The sequence below is a fragment of the Elephantulus edwardii genome, unplaced genomic scaffold (assembly GCF_000299155.1).
Source record: "Elephantulus edwardii isolate Elephantulus edwardi_28Jun2011 unplaced genomic scaffold, EleEdw1.0 scaffold00071, whole genome shotgun sequence".
Classification (NCBI taxonomy): domain Eukaryota; kingdom Metazoa; phylum Chordata; class Mammalia; order Macroscelidea; family Macroscelididae; genus Elephantulus; species Elephantulus edwardii.
The window spans coordinates 7,041,878-7,059,146 of NW_006399821.1; the positions used below are offsets into that span (position 1 = coordinate 7,041,878).

The following is a 17,269-nucleotide window of genomic DNA, read 5'->3' on the forward strand; positions in this document are numbered from 1 at the left end:
TAACTAGTAAGATGTGTGCAAATGTCCAAAGAGAGGAGTAGGGAATCACGGAGTGAAGGGTGGAGGATGTTTGCAGAACGTTTTTTTAAAAACATCAAAAAAAATGTACATGAATAATTGGATAGATAACCAAAATACTTTGTAAACTTCACACAAATTATAATAAAAATGAGGGAGGAGCAATGATATTTGTGATGAATCAACCATTGAGTATTCACATTTCAATCATTCTAGGTCTAAACTCATTTCTGTTACCAAAACTGTACTTTCCAAGTACCATTCCTTCCATATTACTTCCAAATTTTGCATTCCAGTTACCAATTATTATTATTAATGCACCTTTATTACATGTTTGGTCAATTTCAGATGGAAAAAGTCAAAACCCTCTACCTTCTCTTGATTTTAGTTGTTGGCACATATGCTTGAATAACAGTCACATTACTAGCTATTTCTTGTATCAGTATGGATAGTATCCTATCACTTACAATACTGTACTTCATGATAGACCTTGAAATTCTTTTTCACTATGAATGCAACACTATTCTTCAGTGTTTGGTTTTTTTATTCTCAGTGTAAGAGATCATGTAACTTTCAGCGACATAATGGCCCATACCAGTCCATTTTAGTTCACTAATGCCTAGAATGTCAATCTTCATTCCTTCCATTTCATTTTTTTTTGTTAATTGACATTCTTTATTCATTGTCTAATTCCCCCCCCCATTCATTCATTGTTGCACTTTTCTCCCCTCCAAACCCTCTCCCCTTAGTACACTACCCTCTTGGAAAAGTAAAAGAAAAATTCTTTCCCTGTTTTAGAAACCCTCCCCCAGGTCCACTGCACTAAGCAGCCTTCGCTCTGGACTCCTTCCATGACAAAAATACCTAATCACATATCCCTTTTAAACAGTTTTCTCTCTCATTTGTTTCAATGCAGTATACATCTTTCACAGTCTCCACCCAACCCTGATGTCAGTCCTGTTTTACAACAGTGGCACCATGCAGTACTTGTCCTTTTGTGATTGAGATACTTCACTCAGCATAATGTCCTCCAGGGTCACCCGTTTTGAATAATATTGCATCAGTTCTTTGTTTTTTAATGCAGCATAGTATTCCATTGTGGGAATATACCACAGCTTCTCTCTTCATGTGTTTGTTGATGGGCACTTAGGTTGTTTCCAACTCCTTGTTACTGTGAACAAAGCCACGATAAATATGGGTGTGCATATATCTGCTTGGATGGCAGTTATGTTCTCTTTGGGGTATATTCCCAGTAATGGAATTGCTGGGTCAAATGGTATCTCTATTTGCAACTTTTTGAGAAAGTTGAGAAACCGCCTTCCACAGTGGTTGCACCATTTTACACTCCCACCAAAAGTGGATAAGGGTTTCAGTTTCTCCACAACCTCGCCAGCATTTGTTGCTTGCTGTTCTATTAAACTTTGCTATTCTGACTAGTGTGAGATGATATCTCATAGTTGTTCTGATTTGCATCTCTCTTAGAGCTAGGGATTTTGAACATTTCTTCATGTGTTTGTTTGCCATCTGAATGTCTTCTTTGGTGAAGTGTCTGTTCATATCCTGTGCCCATTTTTCTACTGGATTATTTACCTTTACCTTGTGGTGCACAAGTATTTTATAAATTATGAATATAAATCCTTTATCTGATATGTCATTACCAAATACTTTTTCCCAGTCTGTGGCTTCCCTTTTTACGCTGTTGGAGAAGTTTTTGGATGTGCATAGAGCTTTGATTCTTTGAAGATCCCATTCACCTATTTGATCTTCTCCTAGTGTAGGTCATTCCATTTCATTTTTGACAGCTTCCAGTTTTCTCACACTCATACTTCATACTTTGCACATTCTGATTATTAATGAATGCTTGTTTGTGGTTATTTCTTCTCATTCTGGGTGGCTTCTCCTCTCTACCTCTACTACTATACTCTTTTATTGTTTACAGCATATTCAAAGGTCTGCTATTGCAGAAGTAAATGGCAATGGCTGGATAGGACTGTGCAAACGTGCGGTCTTTATGGCCCATCAAGGATTATTTAATAACTCTGACAATTACTTTCTATGTGTCAGAAAGCTGGACAATGACTAGGGATGACAGAAAGATAATTGATGCCTTGAGCTACAGTGCTCAAGAAAAGTGTTGAACATACCATGGACTGCCAGGAGAATAAACAGGTTCACCCTTGAGAGAGTGAAATAAGGCTGCTCCTTTGAGGCAAGGATTCTGAAGCTTCCTCTGACATATTTTGGGTATGTTGCAAGGTGGCACCAGTCCTTAGAAAAGGCATCATGCCAGAAGGGTAGAGGGACAGCACAAGTGAGGAAGACCATTGATGAGGCAGACTGTTTCAGAGACTGGGGTAATGAGGGTAGGTGAGTAAGAGACAATAAGTTTGACCCAGAATAGAGCAGGTTTCAGGTCAGTATGAGTCACAAGAGACTCAACAACAACAACAAAATAATGTAAATAAGGTAAATGGCACTTTTGGATGGGACCAGGGAAATAAGAAGTGTAGAATGGAAATATGGGGATTAGTCTGTTCTCTCATCCCCACAAGGTTTAAAATTGGGCTGGCTCAAAGGAGGAAAACAGGAATTTCAATACAGTCAAGAAAGAAGAACCAGAGAGTGTAGCTTGTCCTTTGGACCTAAGCACCCTGTATGAACGAAAAATGGAGAAACACCATGAGACCACATGATAGTAGAAACTAGTTGTGACCACTGCAGCAGCAATAATGGTAGCAAAGAACCAGATACAAATATGGGACAGAACTGTGGGCTTCCAATACACACAGCTAAGCTTTGAGCCAAGACTTAATGACACAGTGGGGGTGCCTCTGACATGTACTTGGAAGAGTTAGAGGAGTTCTGTAACTTTTTCCAGTGTGGGTCAGAGAGAAGCCTGCCTATTAACATACCTTGGACAAAGCTGTCATAACTAAAAAAGCTATGTCTTCAAATGAGTAATTTCCCCAAATAAGTCCCACAACCATGAGTACTGTCCATGAGTTCTGTGTGGTCACTGCGAAGAATTATTGACTCAAGCAGAGAAGTATAGAAAGCTGTGGGAATGCTGCTATTAGAATTATTCAAAGAAAGTATGAAGTACAGAGGCCATGTCTGACCTCACTGGAATTACCTTTATGCTGTGGATGCTGTAGATGCTGTAGATGAGGTTTCTTCCTCCTTGTGAGGTTAGTGAAGGTTCACCAGTACCATTTCATACCTGCCACAATCTTTTAACAGTACAGGACAATGACTCTCAAATAACCCACTCACACAAGAGAACTCTACAGTTTTCTGTCCAGTGGTTTTTCACAGATCACAAAATTCTAGTCATGTTCGTCATGCCTGGAAAATTTTTAAAAATTATAACAAAAGAACTTCTAAAGGAAAAAAATGACATGTATGCTGGTTTAGGAAGAGTTAAGATTTCAAACTACCCTACAGACACATACACACACACACACACACACACACACACACACACGGAAATAAAGGAAACCAGCCTTTTGGCAAAATAAAATCACTAGAGAGTAGACATGCCAAAGTAAACATAACTAAAGGGTGAATAAACAACATGAGTAAGGCAAAAGAATCCAGCACCTCAACAGGAAAAAGGTAAACAACCCTATCACAAAACAGGCACAGGATATGAACAGACACTACATCAAAGACGACATTCAGATGACAAACACACACGAAGAATATACACTAGTAGATGATCAAAGATTAAATCCCTGTGTGCTTCAAAAACTTTTCCCAAGAGAATGAAAAGAAAACCTATTGATTAGGAAGAAACACTTTGAAAATATCATCTCAGACAAGGGTCTCATTAACAAAAGTTTACAGAATCCTACAGAGACTCCACAAGAAAGACTGACAACCCAATCACAAAATGGACAACAGACATGGAAAGACTCTTCTAATTTGGGAGGGACTGAATAGCCTTATGTTAAGTATACTAAGTCCTATAAGGAAAAATACTGTATAAGCCCATTATTGTAGAACATGCATGAAGATCCAAAGTTGGAGGGGAGCAAAGGGGTGAAGATGAGTAGGGCCTTAATTATAGGGTTGCACAATTTTATGGGTAGAGGGATGGGTGGGTAAAGGAAATGGGAAAGTTGCAGCTATGATGGCCGAGCGGTTAAAGTGTTGGACTAGAAATCCAATGAGGTCTCCCTGCGCAGGTTCAAATCCTGCTCACAGCATCAGTACATTTTGAAAATGAGTGTTAACCACCTTTGGAGAGGGGAGTAGTCTTTATTGCACACAACAAATTAAAAAAAAAAAAATTGGAACGATTCAGTGTGAAAAACAATGTATACCAACTTTATAAGCAAACCAGTAAATTAAAAAGCCCCAAAACTTATTTTTAAAAAAATTCATGAACTACAAAGTAAAAAAACAAAAAAACAAAAAAAAAAAACCCCGCCCAGAATAAAAGGGGGAAAAAAATTAATGTTCTAATTCCCTACCTCTCAGAAAGATGCAAATAAAAACAACTATGAGATATCCTCTCACCCCAGTAACAATAGCAAAGGTCAACAGAGCAGTGAACACCAAATGCTGGTGAGGTTGTACAGAGATTAGAACCCTCATTCACTGCTGTTGAGAGTGTAAAATACTGTAACCAGTATGGAAGGTGGTATGGCACTGTCTCAAGAAGTTGAAAATAGAAATATCATTTGACCCAGCAATTTCACTATTAGGAATATAACCTAAAGAAATCAGAGCTGCCATCCAAACAGATATATACACATCTGTGTTTATTGCTGAGTTATTCACAATAGCAAAGAGATGGAAGCAACCTATGTCCATCAACAGATGAATGGATAGAAAAACTATGGTACATTCTCAAACAAGGAACTCATAAGACATTACTCAACCTGGGTGAACCTGGAGGACATTATGCTGAGTTAAATATCTTAGTCAGAAAAGGACAAATCTGGCATGAGGGTTGAGGGGAAATTAAAAAAAGAGGGGATAAATAGTGAACACCACATTGGAACAGATGAAGGAAAGAACTGTTTAAAATGAATATATAATTAGGCATTATTTATATGACAGCAGTCCAGAATAAGAAGTACATAACAGTGTATTTGTATTGAGGGAGCATGGGGGAGGGAGGAAATTATGCAACAATGAATCAATATTTCTTTCTTTTTTTTTTTAAAGTGAACTGAGGGAGTAGGGAGGAAAATATGCAACAATGAATGATGAAAAACTATCCTTTAAACCTGTTAAAATCACAATAAAAAAAGAAGGCAAAAGATGACACTAAAGCGGTAAATAAAGGACAGTAACAGTTACAGAATTCTGCAAAAACAGTAATAACAATAATTTACAAATGGATATACAGGTAGATATGAAAGCAAAGCAGGTGTGGAATGGCATATGGGAGTACATTCACAAGCACATGTAGGACTGGCAAAACATATATCTGTATATGTATTTGTATGCACAGAGAATATATCCATCCATATAGTAGAGTACACAGGTGGCAAAGTTATGAAAATTTATTAGTCATAACCAAACACCTTGTGGGACTGAGCCACTGAGCTTGCGGGTTTAGTCTCAGGGGACATTAAAGGCACTTGGCATAAGATCCTCCATGAAGACAATACACTACATCCTGCTTGGAGTAGCAACATGGGTCTTCAAAGTTGCAAAAGGTCATCAAATTTTGCAATTATTGCTCTCTTTTCATCTAAAGCAAAGAAGAGTGAAGAAAATTAAAGATTCAAGGGAGCAATTAGTTCAAACATCTAATAGACCACATGAATCTGTTTCTACTACTGGGAACCAGAAACTAGATGGTGTCCAACTACCACTACAGACTACTCTGACTGAGATCACAACACAGTCTTGCAAAGAAAGGTGAAAAACTATAAGACAAAACAAAATCATAAAAAGACCAAACTTACAGGCCTGACAGCAGATCCCCAAGACCATCATTTAGACAAGCTTCAAATCTGAGGATTCTTCACTGCTGGAGATCCTTTCAGTAAGACAGGTTGAGAAAGTAAACAATGGTATCTATGATAAAGTGCTTCTCAGAAAACTCAACCATATGAGCAACCAAAAGGCAACACTTCCCCCAAATACAAAACTCAGAAGGTAAGAAAAAGAGAAAACGGAAATGGGGAATCCAGGGAAGAACTTGGAACAGTACAGTTACATTCAAGGACCTGCAAATATTATCTTGAAATAAAAAGCACATAAATTGCTGAGTGGGAAATTATTTTTTTCTGCAAACTCATTCAAACCACAAAATGTTTTTAAAATAAGAATAAGCATTTATCAAGGGTGCTTTAGAGGCATAGTCCATAGGGAGCTGTACCACTAACCCCAAAGGCTATTCTTCTCTGGCAGTTTGAATTCACCAGAACTCCACAGGAGAAAGATGTGCAATTTCCTCCTATGCAATTTACAGCTTCAGGAACCTTCTTAGGGTCATCTATAAGTTAGTTCTGATTCAGTGGTCTTGAGGGATAAAGAGATGCATTTATCAAAAGTTATTAGTAAAATCTCAAGAAAACAGGGCAATAATTACTACCTCACTTCCTTGGAGATAAAAAAAATATAACAGCCAGACCCAGGAAATACATAGAATTTAAACAGAATAAGATTTTGAATGGTCACTTTTAGTATACCCCTTACAGATGATTTCTTCCTTTCTGCCTTTCTTCTCTCTATACATCTCAAACGCCAATTAAAATATTTGACTTTTTAATGGAGGATACTCTGTAGGAAGTATCTCACTGATCCAGAGAACTAGATCCTAGTTCTCTATTATTATAACAACGAAGTATTCATAGCTACCTCTTCTATTCTGATACACTCCAGTGTAGATAATATCTATTTTACATATGTAGTGATCGTCAGACTTAGGGCTTCATGATTCATCCAGGAGTGCAAAGGCAAAAGTGGGGGAGGCAAATCTAATATACCCACCACGCACACACACATTCCCTGAACACAATAAAAGACCACTCTGGAGACAGGACTGGGATGACAGGGGTGTGACAATGGAAGAGCCTGTCTTCCTGCGATTTGTTAAAGCAGAGAAGCAGTATTTCATGACCTAGCACAATGTGGAAACATTTTCTATCAAAAAAAAAATTTCACAGACTGGTGCTTGTTGTTTTCAACATGTATCATCTTGTAATCAACATGTGCCAGCAGTTTATTTCTTCTCATAATGACCCGACAGGACAGAAGAGATTTGACTCATATGGTTTCTCAGGCTTTATAGGATTAACTGCCATGTCTTTTCTCCCACAGTTCGGTTGTAAGTTCCAAATGCTGAACACTTTAACCACTGCATCACCAAAGCTCCTTTATTCAGTATTTTCAATTCTACTGCATTTTTCTCTTTCTAAAAATGTGGTCAATTTCCATTAAAATTCTTCACTACTTGGGGCCAAATCTAAAGTTGGAAAACCAGTGCAACAATGAATGAGTGGAAGCCCAAAATCTCTGTAAATGTTTATGAAAATTAATAAAATATAATTATAGAAAAAAAAAATAAAGTTGGAAAACCATTATTTTAGATCATAAATGAAACCCACTCACACACCCCAAGACCATTTGCTTTCTCTACCACATTCACCAAAACAAAACAAAGTCAACTCCCACCACCAATCTTCAGCTTCCTCACTAGGCAGGCCCAGGAGTTGTTAGTGAGCTGTCATACCTGGAGGCAGGGTCTCCATGTTTTGTGCTTTATCTTCACCATTGTGATGAATGTCTTTCTTTTTAATATGATCAATTTCATTCCAGTCCTCCTAGGGGGAAACAAAGACACTAAATAAATTGGCTCTTGAAGCACACTTTGCCACAACAGTTCAATATACAGCCAGCTGACAGTGCCAGGTACATCAGAAGGCCCTAGAAGTGCAAGACAGAAAAAAGGCAGCTGTGGCCTTAAGGATATCTGCACCAGAACCTGTCGAGTGTTTGAAAAATCAAGGAAAGAAAAGCATGGCAATTCATTTCATTGTGGTTAAACTGAAGCTGTTAGGAGGCTATCTATCTAAACGTTTTAAATGGTTTAAGGACAGCCTAGGGTCAGACTCTCCTCAGAGGGTTGTCAACTGATTTGCTTACTTCCAATGACTACAAGGGTTGGAGGGAAATGGACCTGCCAAGCTGTTTCTCAGGCTTTCTCCAACGTTGACTACCAGGGGCACAGGACAGCAAATGAAGGACTCAGTGTAAAACCAGAATACAGTATGCAAGTTGGCAAAATTAATTCAATGTGGGTAATTTAATTACAGAAAATAAATAATCGATATTCAATTAAATGAAAATAAGAAGTGTGCAACCACAGATCTAAGCACATTTTTCAGATTGGGACCTGTTATCTGTAATAAAAGCTAAATACCTCTGATTAGTCTACTACATAATCCAAATTACAAACACACAATGGCTAGTAAATGCCTCACATAAGTTTCTGCGTGCCAAGTCCTGTCAACAAGCCATTTTCACTTACAGATGCCATTAAAAGCAGTTGAAGGGACCAGGTCTTCAGACTAGCACATGCTGCTGGTCAGCTATACAATTTTACCATTAGAAACATTAACGTTCTTTCAAATGTAAAGTGAGATCTGTGAGAACCATCATCTCAGAGCCTGGAAAAAGTGATGAATATTTTCCAAATACAACTTCTGCCAAGAGTCTGCATTTTCATTCAAAAGGATTTGACTGTGTGAATCACAAAAAAAAAAACTATGCCTAACACTGAGAAGAATGAGGATTCCAGAACACTTGATTGTGCTTTTGCAAAACCTCTACTTAAACCAGCAAGCCATTATCGGAGGAGAGCAAGCTTCAAAAAATCAGTAAGAGAGTGTGTGAGGGATGTGTCATGTCTCTATACCTTTCCAATCTATATATGGAACAGATCATTCAGGAGGCTGAACTTTAAAAAGAAGAATGTGGCATCAGGATCAGAGAAAGAGTGATCAACAACATGCATTATGCAAATGACACAACCTTGCTTGCTGAAACTGAAGAAGACTTGAAGTGTTTGCTGCAGAATGTCAAGGTCTTCAATATGGATAACATTTCAACATCAAGAAGACAAAGATTCTTACCACTGGGCCAACTGGCAGCACCATAATAGATAAAGAAAAGACTGTGGTTATTAATAATTTCATCTTGCTCAGTTCCACAACTAACACTCTTGGCACCAGCAGTCAGGAAATCAAAAGATGAGCTGCATTAGGAAAATGTGCTGTCAAGGACCTCTCCAGAGTGCTGAAGAGAAATTATGTCAATCTAGTGATTGAGGCGTGCCTGATCCAGGCCATGGTCTTTGCAATTACTTGCTATGCATCCGAGAACTGGATAATGACTAAGGATGATGGAAGAAGAATTGACGCCTTTGAGTTGTGGTGCTGAAGAAGAGTTCTGAGTGCTCGCTTTGGCAGCACATTTACTAAAACTGGAATGATACAGAGAAGATTAGCATGGCCCCTGCACAAGGATGACATGCAAATTCGTGAAGCATTCCATATTTTTATGAATGGAATTCCAAAATCTCTGTAGATGTTTATTGAAATTAAAAAATTAAAATTTAAAAAAAATGGAGTACATGAGAACCAAAAAAAGAAAAAAAAGGAAGAAGAAGAAGGGTTCTGAACATACATGGACTGCCAAGAGAACAAACAAGTCTGTTCTGGAGAGGCTGAAACCAAGTTACTCCCTGGAAGCCCCATCTCACATATTTTGGGCACGTTGCCAGGAGGGACCAGTCCTTGGAGAGAGACATCATCCTTGGAAGGTTGGACAGCACAGGAGAGGAAGAACCTAGATGAGATGGACTGACAAAGTAACAGGAGTAATGGGAGTAGGTGTGCTGGAGATTGGCTCAGGACAGGGTAGTTTAAAGCTACTGTGCATAGTCACTGAGTCACAAACGACTGAATGGCAGATAACAACCACCACCTCTAGAGGGCAGCCTTCCTTTTGTCATTCTTGCATAGAAGCTTCACAATTAGTGTACCATATCACGGTTGTCTTGGAAAAAACAGACAGGGGCACCTGTGTAAGATGACTTCACTGTGTAAGACATGGAAGAGTTGTGTACATGTGAGAGCAATCCTTCTAGCCTGATATCCAAGCTCCATCCACCCATCATAGTGTAATAGTATATAATTAAGTACATTAAAATTTTCGTGTTAATGTAAATATATTTTTGAGGTATTTTTTAATTTTATACTAGTTTATTTACAGGTAGCTCATGGTTGCTGTGAAGCTAAACACTGTAGCACGGATGTGTCAAATGGGAGAATGGTTACCCATGGTGGACAGTGTTTGGCAGAGCTCCCTGATTAAAACAAGCTGTGAAGCAGCATCCACTTCCAAAATAGCTTGCCTCCAGAAACCCTATGAACTTGGAGAAATGACAAAAGTTATACAAGTTTAAAAAAAAAAAAGTTATACAAGTGTCCAGGTCTTTTGTTCATAGCATCTCTATGAGTCACCTACAACTTGACGGCACCTAACAACAACAAGTTTATTTACAAAATTCTAATACATTGTTTCTGAGAACGGATTTTTCCAGTTTCTCTAATTTTGCTGCAAAAATTTTGGAAAGGTGTTTAAGCTTTGATTATGGAGATTATTTGGCTAAAAATTAATTTTTCATTTACCTTTACTACTAGTTCAAACTCACTAAAACTGTACTGCCAATCTGGATATAAGCAATTTAAATCCACCAGCTGCTCTGTGGGGAAAAAACTGGGCAATCTCTTTCTGTGTGATTTATGGCCTCTGACAACCCACTGAGGATAAGCTATATGTTAGTTCAGACTTCATGACCATGAACAACAACTGGCAACGATTTCTCTGCAATCTTAATATGCAGGATTGGGGTGAGAAATCTAATCTAACAACTACATGCCTTCCAGCTGTCTCTGATGCACAGTTGCCTTATGTATAACAGAACAAAACACTGTTTCGTCCTTGTCATTCTCACAGTTGATATAAGGTTAAGCTCAGTTACAGCCAACACGTCAATCCACATCTTTGAAGGTCTTCTTCTTTTATACTGCCCCTCTACCTTAATAAGTATGACATCCCTCTCTAAGGACTAATTTCTCCTGATAATAGTACCAAAGTGAGAGAGACAAGTTCTTATTATCCATGCTTCTAAGGAGAATCTTGGCTTTACAATATCCAAGGTAGATTTGTGGGTTTTTTCCCTGGTAGTCTATTCAATATTCTTTGCCAAAGTCATAACTTACGGACATCTTTATACACTGTCCAGCTTTCACATCCGTAAGAGATGACTGAAACTATTATAGCTTGAAGAGGGACACCCTAATTCTCGAATGACAACTCTGACTATTAACACTTTAAAGAAGTCCTTTGCCGCAAATTTGCTAAATTTAACACATCTTTTCATTTCCTGAGAGCTGTTTGTAAGAGCACTCATTGTGGATCCAAAGAAATTAAATCCTTGACATCATTTTTTGCCCCCATTTATCTAGCTTTTGCTTACTGGTTCTGTTGTAAAGGGTTTTGTTTTCTTAATATTTCAGTATAATCAATACTGCAGTAAGTGCTTTATCTTTATCAGTAAGTGCTGCAAGTCCACTTCACTTTCTGCAATTAAGGTTGTGGCAAATGCACACTGCAGGCTGCTGATGAATCCTCCTTGAATTCTGACGCTGCACCTTTCATAGAGTCCAGTTTCTTGTATTATTTGCTCAGCATACTGACTGAATAACGGAAAAGAACACAATCCTGGCATATAGTTATCCTAACCATGTGGTAGCCTTTTGTTCTTTTCAAATTACTTCCTCTTATTCTATGTACAGGTTCCATGTAAGTGCAACTGCCTTACCATGTAAAAACACACACGTGAAAACTAAATGGAATAGTAATGAGTGAAGTTATCAGAGTCATATTTTATAGATTTTTAAGTATTAAACATTATTTTTCTTTGCTTGCTTACAGCATTTTATAGACACTATTTTTTAGTCTTTCCCTAAAACATCCACAAGCATTTATCTAAGTACATACCACAAAATTATGGTGGTGCAGTCCACAGTGTGCTGTGCTAACTAAAAGGTTAGTTTTGCAGTTCAAATTCATCAGTGGTTCTACAGAACAAAGATGGCTCCTCCCATTAAAGTTCACAGCCCTGGACACCCAGTGAAAGTTGGCTGTAAGTTAGAATCAACTTTATGGCAATGTGCTTGAGTTTTATTATGTAAAGATGAAACCATTTAATCTTATACTTGAATAAAATCAAAAGCCAGTGGGGGAATAAATATTTGGCTATTTTCAACTCCTAAAAAATTATTTGTAGAGTTCACCAAGCTGCTATTTCAGATAAATTATCAATGTTTTATCAGAAAACAAATGTTTCCTTTCCCCCCCATACAAGATTTATTAGCTTATAGGTAATATTCATCAGTTTCCCTTCTCTAGGACTCCTAATTAACCATGACCACCATAAATATAGAATGGATATGCTGTTTTAATCAAACATAGTAAAGGACCAGGGACTTCAATATTCTCAGCAGGCACTATACCTCAATAATCTCTCATCCCACAATAACCCTAACAAATTAGAATTCCTATCTTACTATGAGAAGAAAAATATTGCAAAAGATAACTCATCTGCTCAGGTCATGCTGCTAGTAAAGAAGCGAAAGGATGAACCTCAATTAGACAGGGTGGGGATGGCAGCCTAGGGCTCAATTTAAACCAAACTGCTGCTTTTCAGTGCCACCAAGATGTTTCCGACTCAAAGTGATCTCATGTACCACAGAAGAAAGAACTTCCTGGTGCTTCCTCACAATCAAACTCACATCATCCTCACAATCTACACTGGGCTCGAGCACACTGCTGCAGTTACTGCATCAATTTCTTTAACTGAGGGCCTTTCTCTTGTTCACTGACCCTCTATTTTTCCAAGCCAGAGGTCCTTTCTTCAGAAACTAGTGCCTAATGATAACATGCCTAATGTAATTAAGATGAAATCTCCCTTGAAATTATTCCCTTGCAATTTACTGCCCCTGAAAACCTGCTAGAGGTTCAGCTGAGTCAATTCTGACTGGCGGTACACAAAAACAACAACATACCTTAATGAGGCATTATTACTATCATCCATTTTACAGATGAGGCAACTAAAGTACCAAGAGTTTATGTGGCAAAGAACTTGTAAGTTATGAGGCAGGGACCAAGTCCATGCTAGGTAGGTAGGGTTCAAAGCCTGTGACTATATAATCATTTTGTTATATACTACTACTTCTAGATCAACGAGGGTCCTTACTCTTCCTGCTATCTGGCCAACTGTCCTAGAAATCTAGTGTTGCTTTAACAGAAGTACTACAAGTGGATAACAATTATAATTTTCTCAGTTTAGGAGACTGATGGTGGTGATTATGTTTACGTGCTATTGAGCTGAAACCAACTCATAGGTGACCCTCCAAAAGGTTTTCAAAAGCTATAAATTACATAGGAGGAGTGAATCCATCTTTCTCTCATGAAACAGATGGTGGATTTTAAATAAGTGCTTTTAGACCAGCAACACATCTCTTTATCTACTCGGCCACCTGAGGTCTAGAAGGGACCAGAAGCCCTAATTCAGACTGCTACCTCCAGAAGGCAGCTTTTCTCCCTCTGCTGGCAGAGGAAGGTCCTTGTCTCTTCCGTTTCTGCTTTATGGTTCTTTGGTAGGATCTCTGTGTCCTGGCATCTATCTGACCTCATCTCCACTTCATTTTCTTGTTCAATCTCTTTTTATCTCAAAACAGAAAGACTCAGGATATATTTACACTAAATCTCCCTCATTAACACACAATCTATCCCCAAAGAGAGTACTAACCACAGGAATAGAAGTCAGAATTTGCAACACATATTTTGGGAGGATACAATGAGTTTTAATTCAATTTATAAAACCAGTAGTCAAGTAAATCAACATACTATGCATTCCATTCTACAATACATGTGTGTAATAAGTTTCTGAAAAAAAAAAATCATTAGGTTTGCTGCTGAGAATCATGTTCTTGTATAAGCCATGTTTATTCAGTCCACATTCAACTGTTGTCACCTCCCAATCCTCTTCTGGCCAGACCTCTACAAAGACCTGATATTGAGAAATTCAATCACAAGGAATACAATAGTAGCACACAGTTCCACCTCCACTGATCTAGACATTCTCACTCAGAAAAAAGACAATTATTGTCAAGAGTCCTATGCCATATACCAGTAAAAGTGCAGACAGGGACACCAAGCGGGGTTCCGGGGAGGGGGGTGGTAAGGATGGCTAGAAGGATAAATGATACCTTTGTGGAAATTTGTAGATGTAGGAATTGACCATGCAAAGAGAAATTACTGTGGTGGAGGAAGGATGAAGACTGAAAGAAGACAGAAAATGGAAAGCTATGAAAGTGACAAGTTTTCAGCCTCAGACATGTATTTTGGGAATATCACTGGCTGTGATACAGAAAGCAGATTGGAGGGGGAAGGGGGAAAAAGAGCTAAGGCAGTTACTATGACAATGTAGGAAGGAAAAACAGTGAGCTGGAATAAGTGAAAGTTCTAGAGATGGAGAGGAGACAAGTCCAGCTGTTGAGAAATAAAGAGGGCTCAGTGATGACTTCATCGTGAGAGTGGAGAAGGAAAGGCGAAGATAACTGATGGCCAGCATTCTAATCTGAATACGTCACATAGAGAAAACACTCATTAATAAGAAAGATGGAAATGTTAATGAGATTGTTTTAGAAATGTCGAGGTTACTGCAAAGTGTCAAGAGAAGGTATCTGGAATTAGAGGGAGATAGATACAAGCGTGAAACTAGTAACTATATGATAACTGAAGCAACTCTCAACATGAAAGTGATGTCAAGGAAGAATGAATAGTGTTTGAGAGATCAACACTCAAATGGACAAGTGCAACAAGGAGGTACTACCATGTGGCACACTGGGAAGAGCTGAAAGTCAGGCATCAGCAGACTTCCTAAACCCAGATCTTGTCAATAAGGGAAGAGAGCCCCCCAAAAGTCACCTTAGCTCTCTGAGTCCTGGCTTCTACATACTTAGGAAGCTGGCCTCCACGACATCTGTCTGTAGGTGCTAGAACACCTGTGCAGCAAATATATTCAGTTATCCTTTACTATGAAGTCTTTTTACACTTTCTACTTCCTAAATAAATCTTTGGTATCCTAAAGGATTTCAGTCTTTTGGAGGGTAACGAACTGTGTCCTATTTCATTTATATCTCTACATTGCCATACAGCAGGGGAAATAAATCTCACATAGTGAGGGTTGGGGCCACACTGCCAGAGGCTAATAAGTTTGAGCTGCTAACCTTTTGGTTAGTAGCTGAGCACATTAACCACTATGCCACCAAGGTTCCTGGCTCCTTAAATGAAGCACAAATGAAATACATGATCAGGTGGAAATAAGCACCTACATGATGTCCACTTAATCACTATAACTAGAGGGAGCAGCAGTAAAAATTCAACCTGTTTCTACATAGGTAAGATAGCAGTAACATTTATAGAAACTGACAATGTCAATCTGAAGCCAAACTGATTAATAGTTTCAACCACTTTGCAGTGGGAGCTTTTGGTTAAAACCCCATCTCATATATTTACACAGATTATAAAAGCAATTTACACCAGTGGAGGCTCAATTTAAACTAGGAAATGCCATGAATGCAAATTTCCGGGAAAAGCTCTCATGGTCATTATTCCCTGGTGGCTGGGCTGTGCCACCAAGAGATGGTTCATTTTTTTCCTAAGTGGGGAAAAAAAGACAAAGTGGCTGATAGGCTCTCTCTGTAGCAACAAGTATAAACTGCTGAGATTAAAGGAGTAATGATGTGGTTTGATATTAGGTCAAAAGTTGCAGAGAACTGAAAGCCTGTGATGAAGAAAGCTTGCTTTTATTTCCCAAATGTAGATCCATTCGTGCTTTGTTTGCCATACTGTCAAAAGAAAGAGATATTGACATTGAATACAGAATGTCTAACCCACAAAATAGAGAGCACTTTGTAAAATCAGAGACAAGGAAAAGCTCAAGAGCTTGTTAGGTCTGGTTCAAAACTGAATTCTGGCAGAGGCACTTAATCAAAAGTCTAGGATTCCTTACCAATGAAGAAAGAAATACATGGAAGTGGGAAGACACCCATGTTCCTGCTTGCCTTTATGACAGGAACCAAAGTGTTTGGGACAGCTAAAGGTAATTTCTGTGAAGACCTAAGTAGTCTTAACTGTGGCACTGAGGTTTTCTCTCCTTTTAAAAATGGAATTTGGGTCGAGAATGAGGATTCTAATTACAATGCTCCTATTAACTAATTTATCCAAGCTGGTCATTATTACCCTAGAGATTTGAATTTGGTCGTAGTCTAAAGGCTTAAAATAAGCATTCTCCCTACACTATTCTCACAAATGCATAAAAAAGAGGCACCCACGCCAAAAATCCACTGCAATAGTGTCAATTTAGACTCACAGCAACTCTGAAGGACACAGTACAACTGTCCTACAGGTTTTAAAATCTATAAATCTCTATGGAAGCAGACTACTACATCTTTCTCTAGCACAGGTCGATGGGGTCAAACTTCTGACGTTTTGATTAGAAGCTGAACACATTAGCTCCTATGTAACTAGGGGCTCCTTTACCTGAAGAGCAAACAGAATTCATGAGCAAGATCAGGTGGGAAAAAAAGCATTTATGAGAGCAATGGTGTCTCTCTGGAAACTAAGGTGCATCTGATACAGGCCATGGTCTTTGCAATCACTTGTTATGCATCAGAGAGTTGGACAATGACTAAGGAGGACAGAAGGAGAATTGAGGCCTTTGAGTTGTGGTGCTGGAGAAGAGTATTGAGGGTTCCATGGACTGCTAAGGAAATAAACAGATTCATCCTGGAGAGGGTTAAACCGGGCTGCTCCTTAGAGGCATGGATTCTGAGGCTTCATCTGACATACTCTGGACATGTTGTAAGGAGGGATCGGTCCTTGGAGAGGGTTATCATGTTGGGAGGGTGGAGGGACGGCGCAGGAGGGGAAGACCCTCTATGAGATAGATTGATTCAGTGACTGGGGTAATCGGGATGGGTGTATAGGAGACAGTGCAACTGGCATAGGACAGAGCAGGGTTTAGGGCTGTTGTACATAGGGTCGCTATGAGTCACAAGAGACTCAATGGCACATAGCAACAACAACACTCATCTACCATAACTGGAGCTGGAGTAAAAATTCACCCTACTTCTAAGAATATTAAATA

The 17,269-nt window shown here is 38.7% G+C and overlaps 1 protein-coding gene and 1 non-coding gene across 2 annotated transcripts in view; one reads left to right on the forward strand and one right to left on the reverse strand.

The window, feature by feature from the left end:
- GALNT2 (UDP-N-acetyl-alpha-D-galactosamine:polypeptide N-acetylgalactosaminyltransferase 2 (GalNAc-T2)) overlaps positions 1-11,276 on the reverse strand; it is a 161,045-nt gene extending 149,769 nt beyond the window's left edge. The window contains exons 1-2 of the mRNA XM_006888756.1: positions 11,271-11,276; positions 7,715-7,805 (exon numbers count right to left, since the gene is read on the reverse strand). Coding sequence (XP_006888818.1) covers positions 7,715-7,805; positions 11,271-11,276 — 97 coding nt within the window. The remainder of the gene's footprint in view (positions 1-7,714; positions 7,806-11,270) is intronic.
- On the forward strand, positions 4,145-4,226 carry TRNAS-AGA. Its single transcript has one exon. It is a non-coding gene; the product is annotated as a tRNA-Ser (tRNA).
- Positions 11,277-17,269: the final 5,993 nt, after the last annotated feature.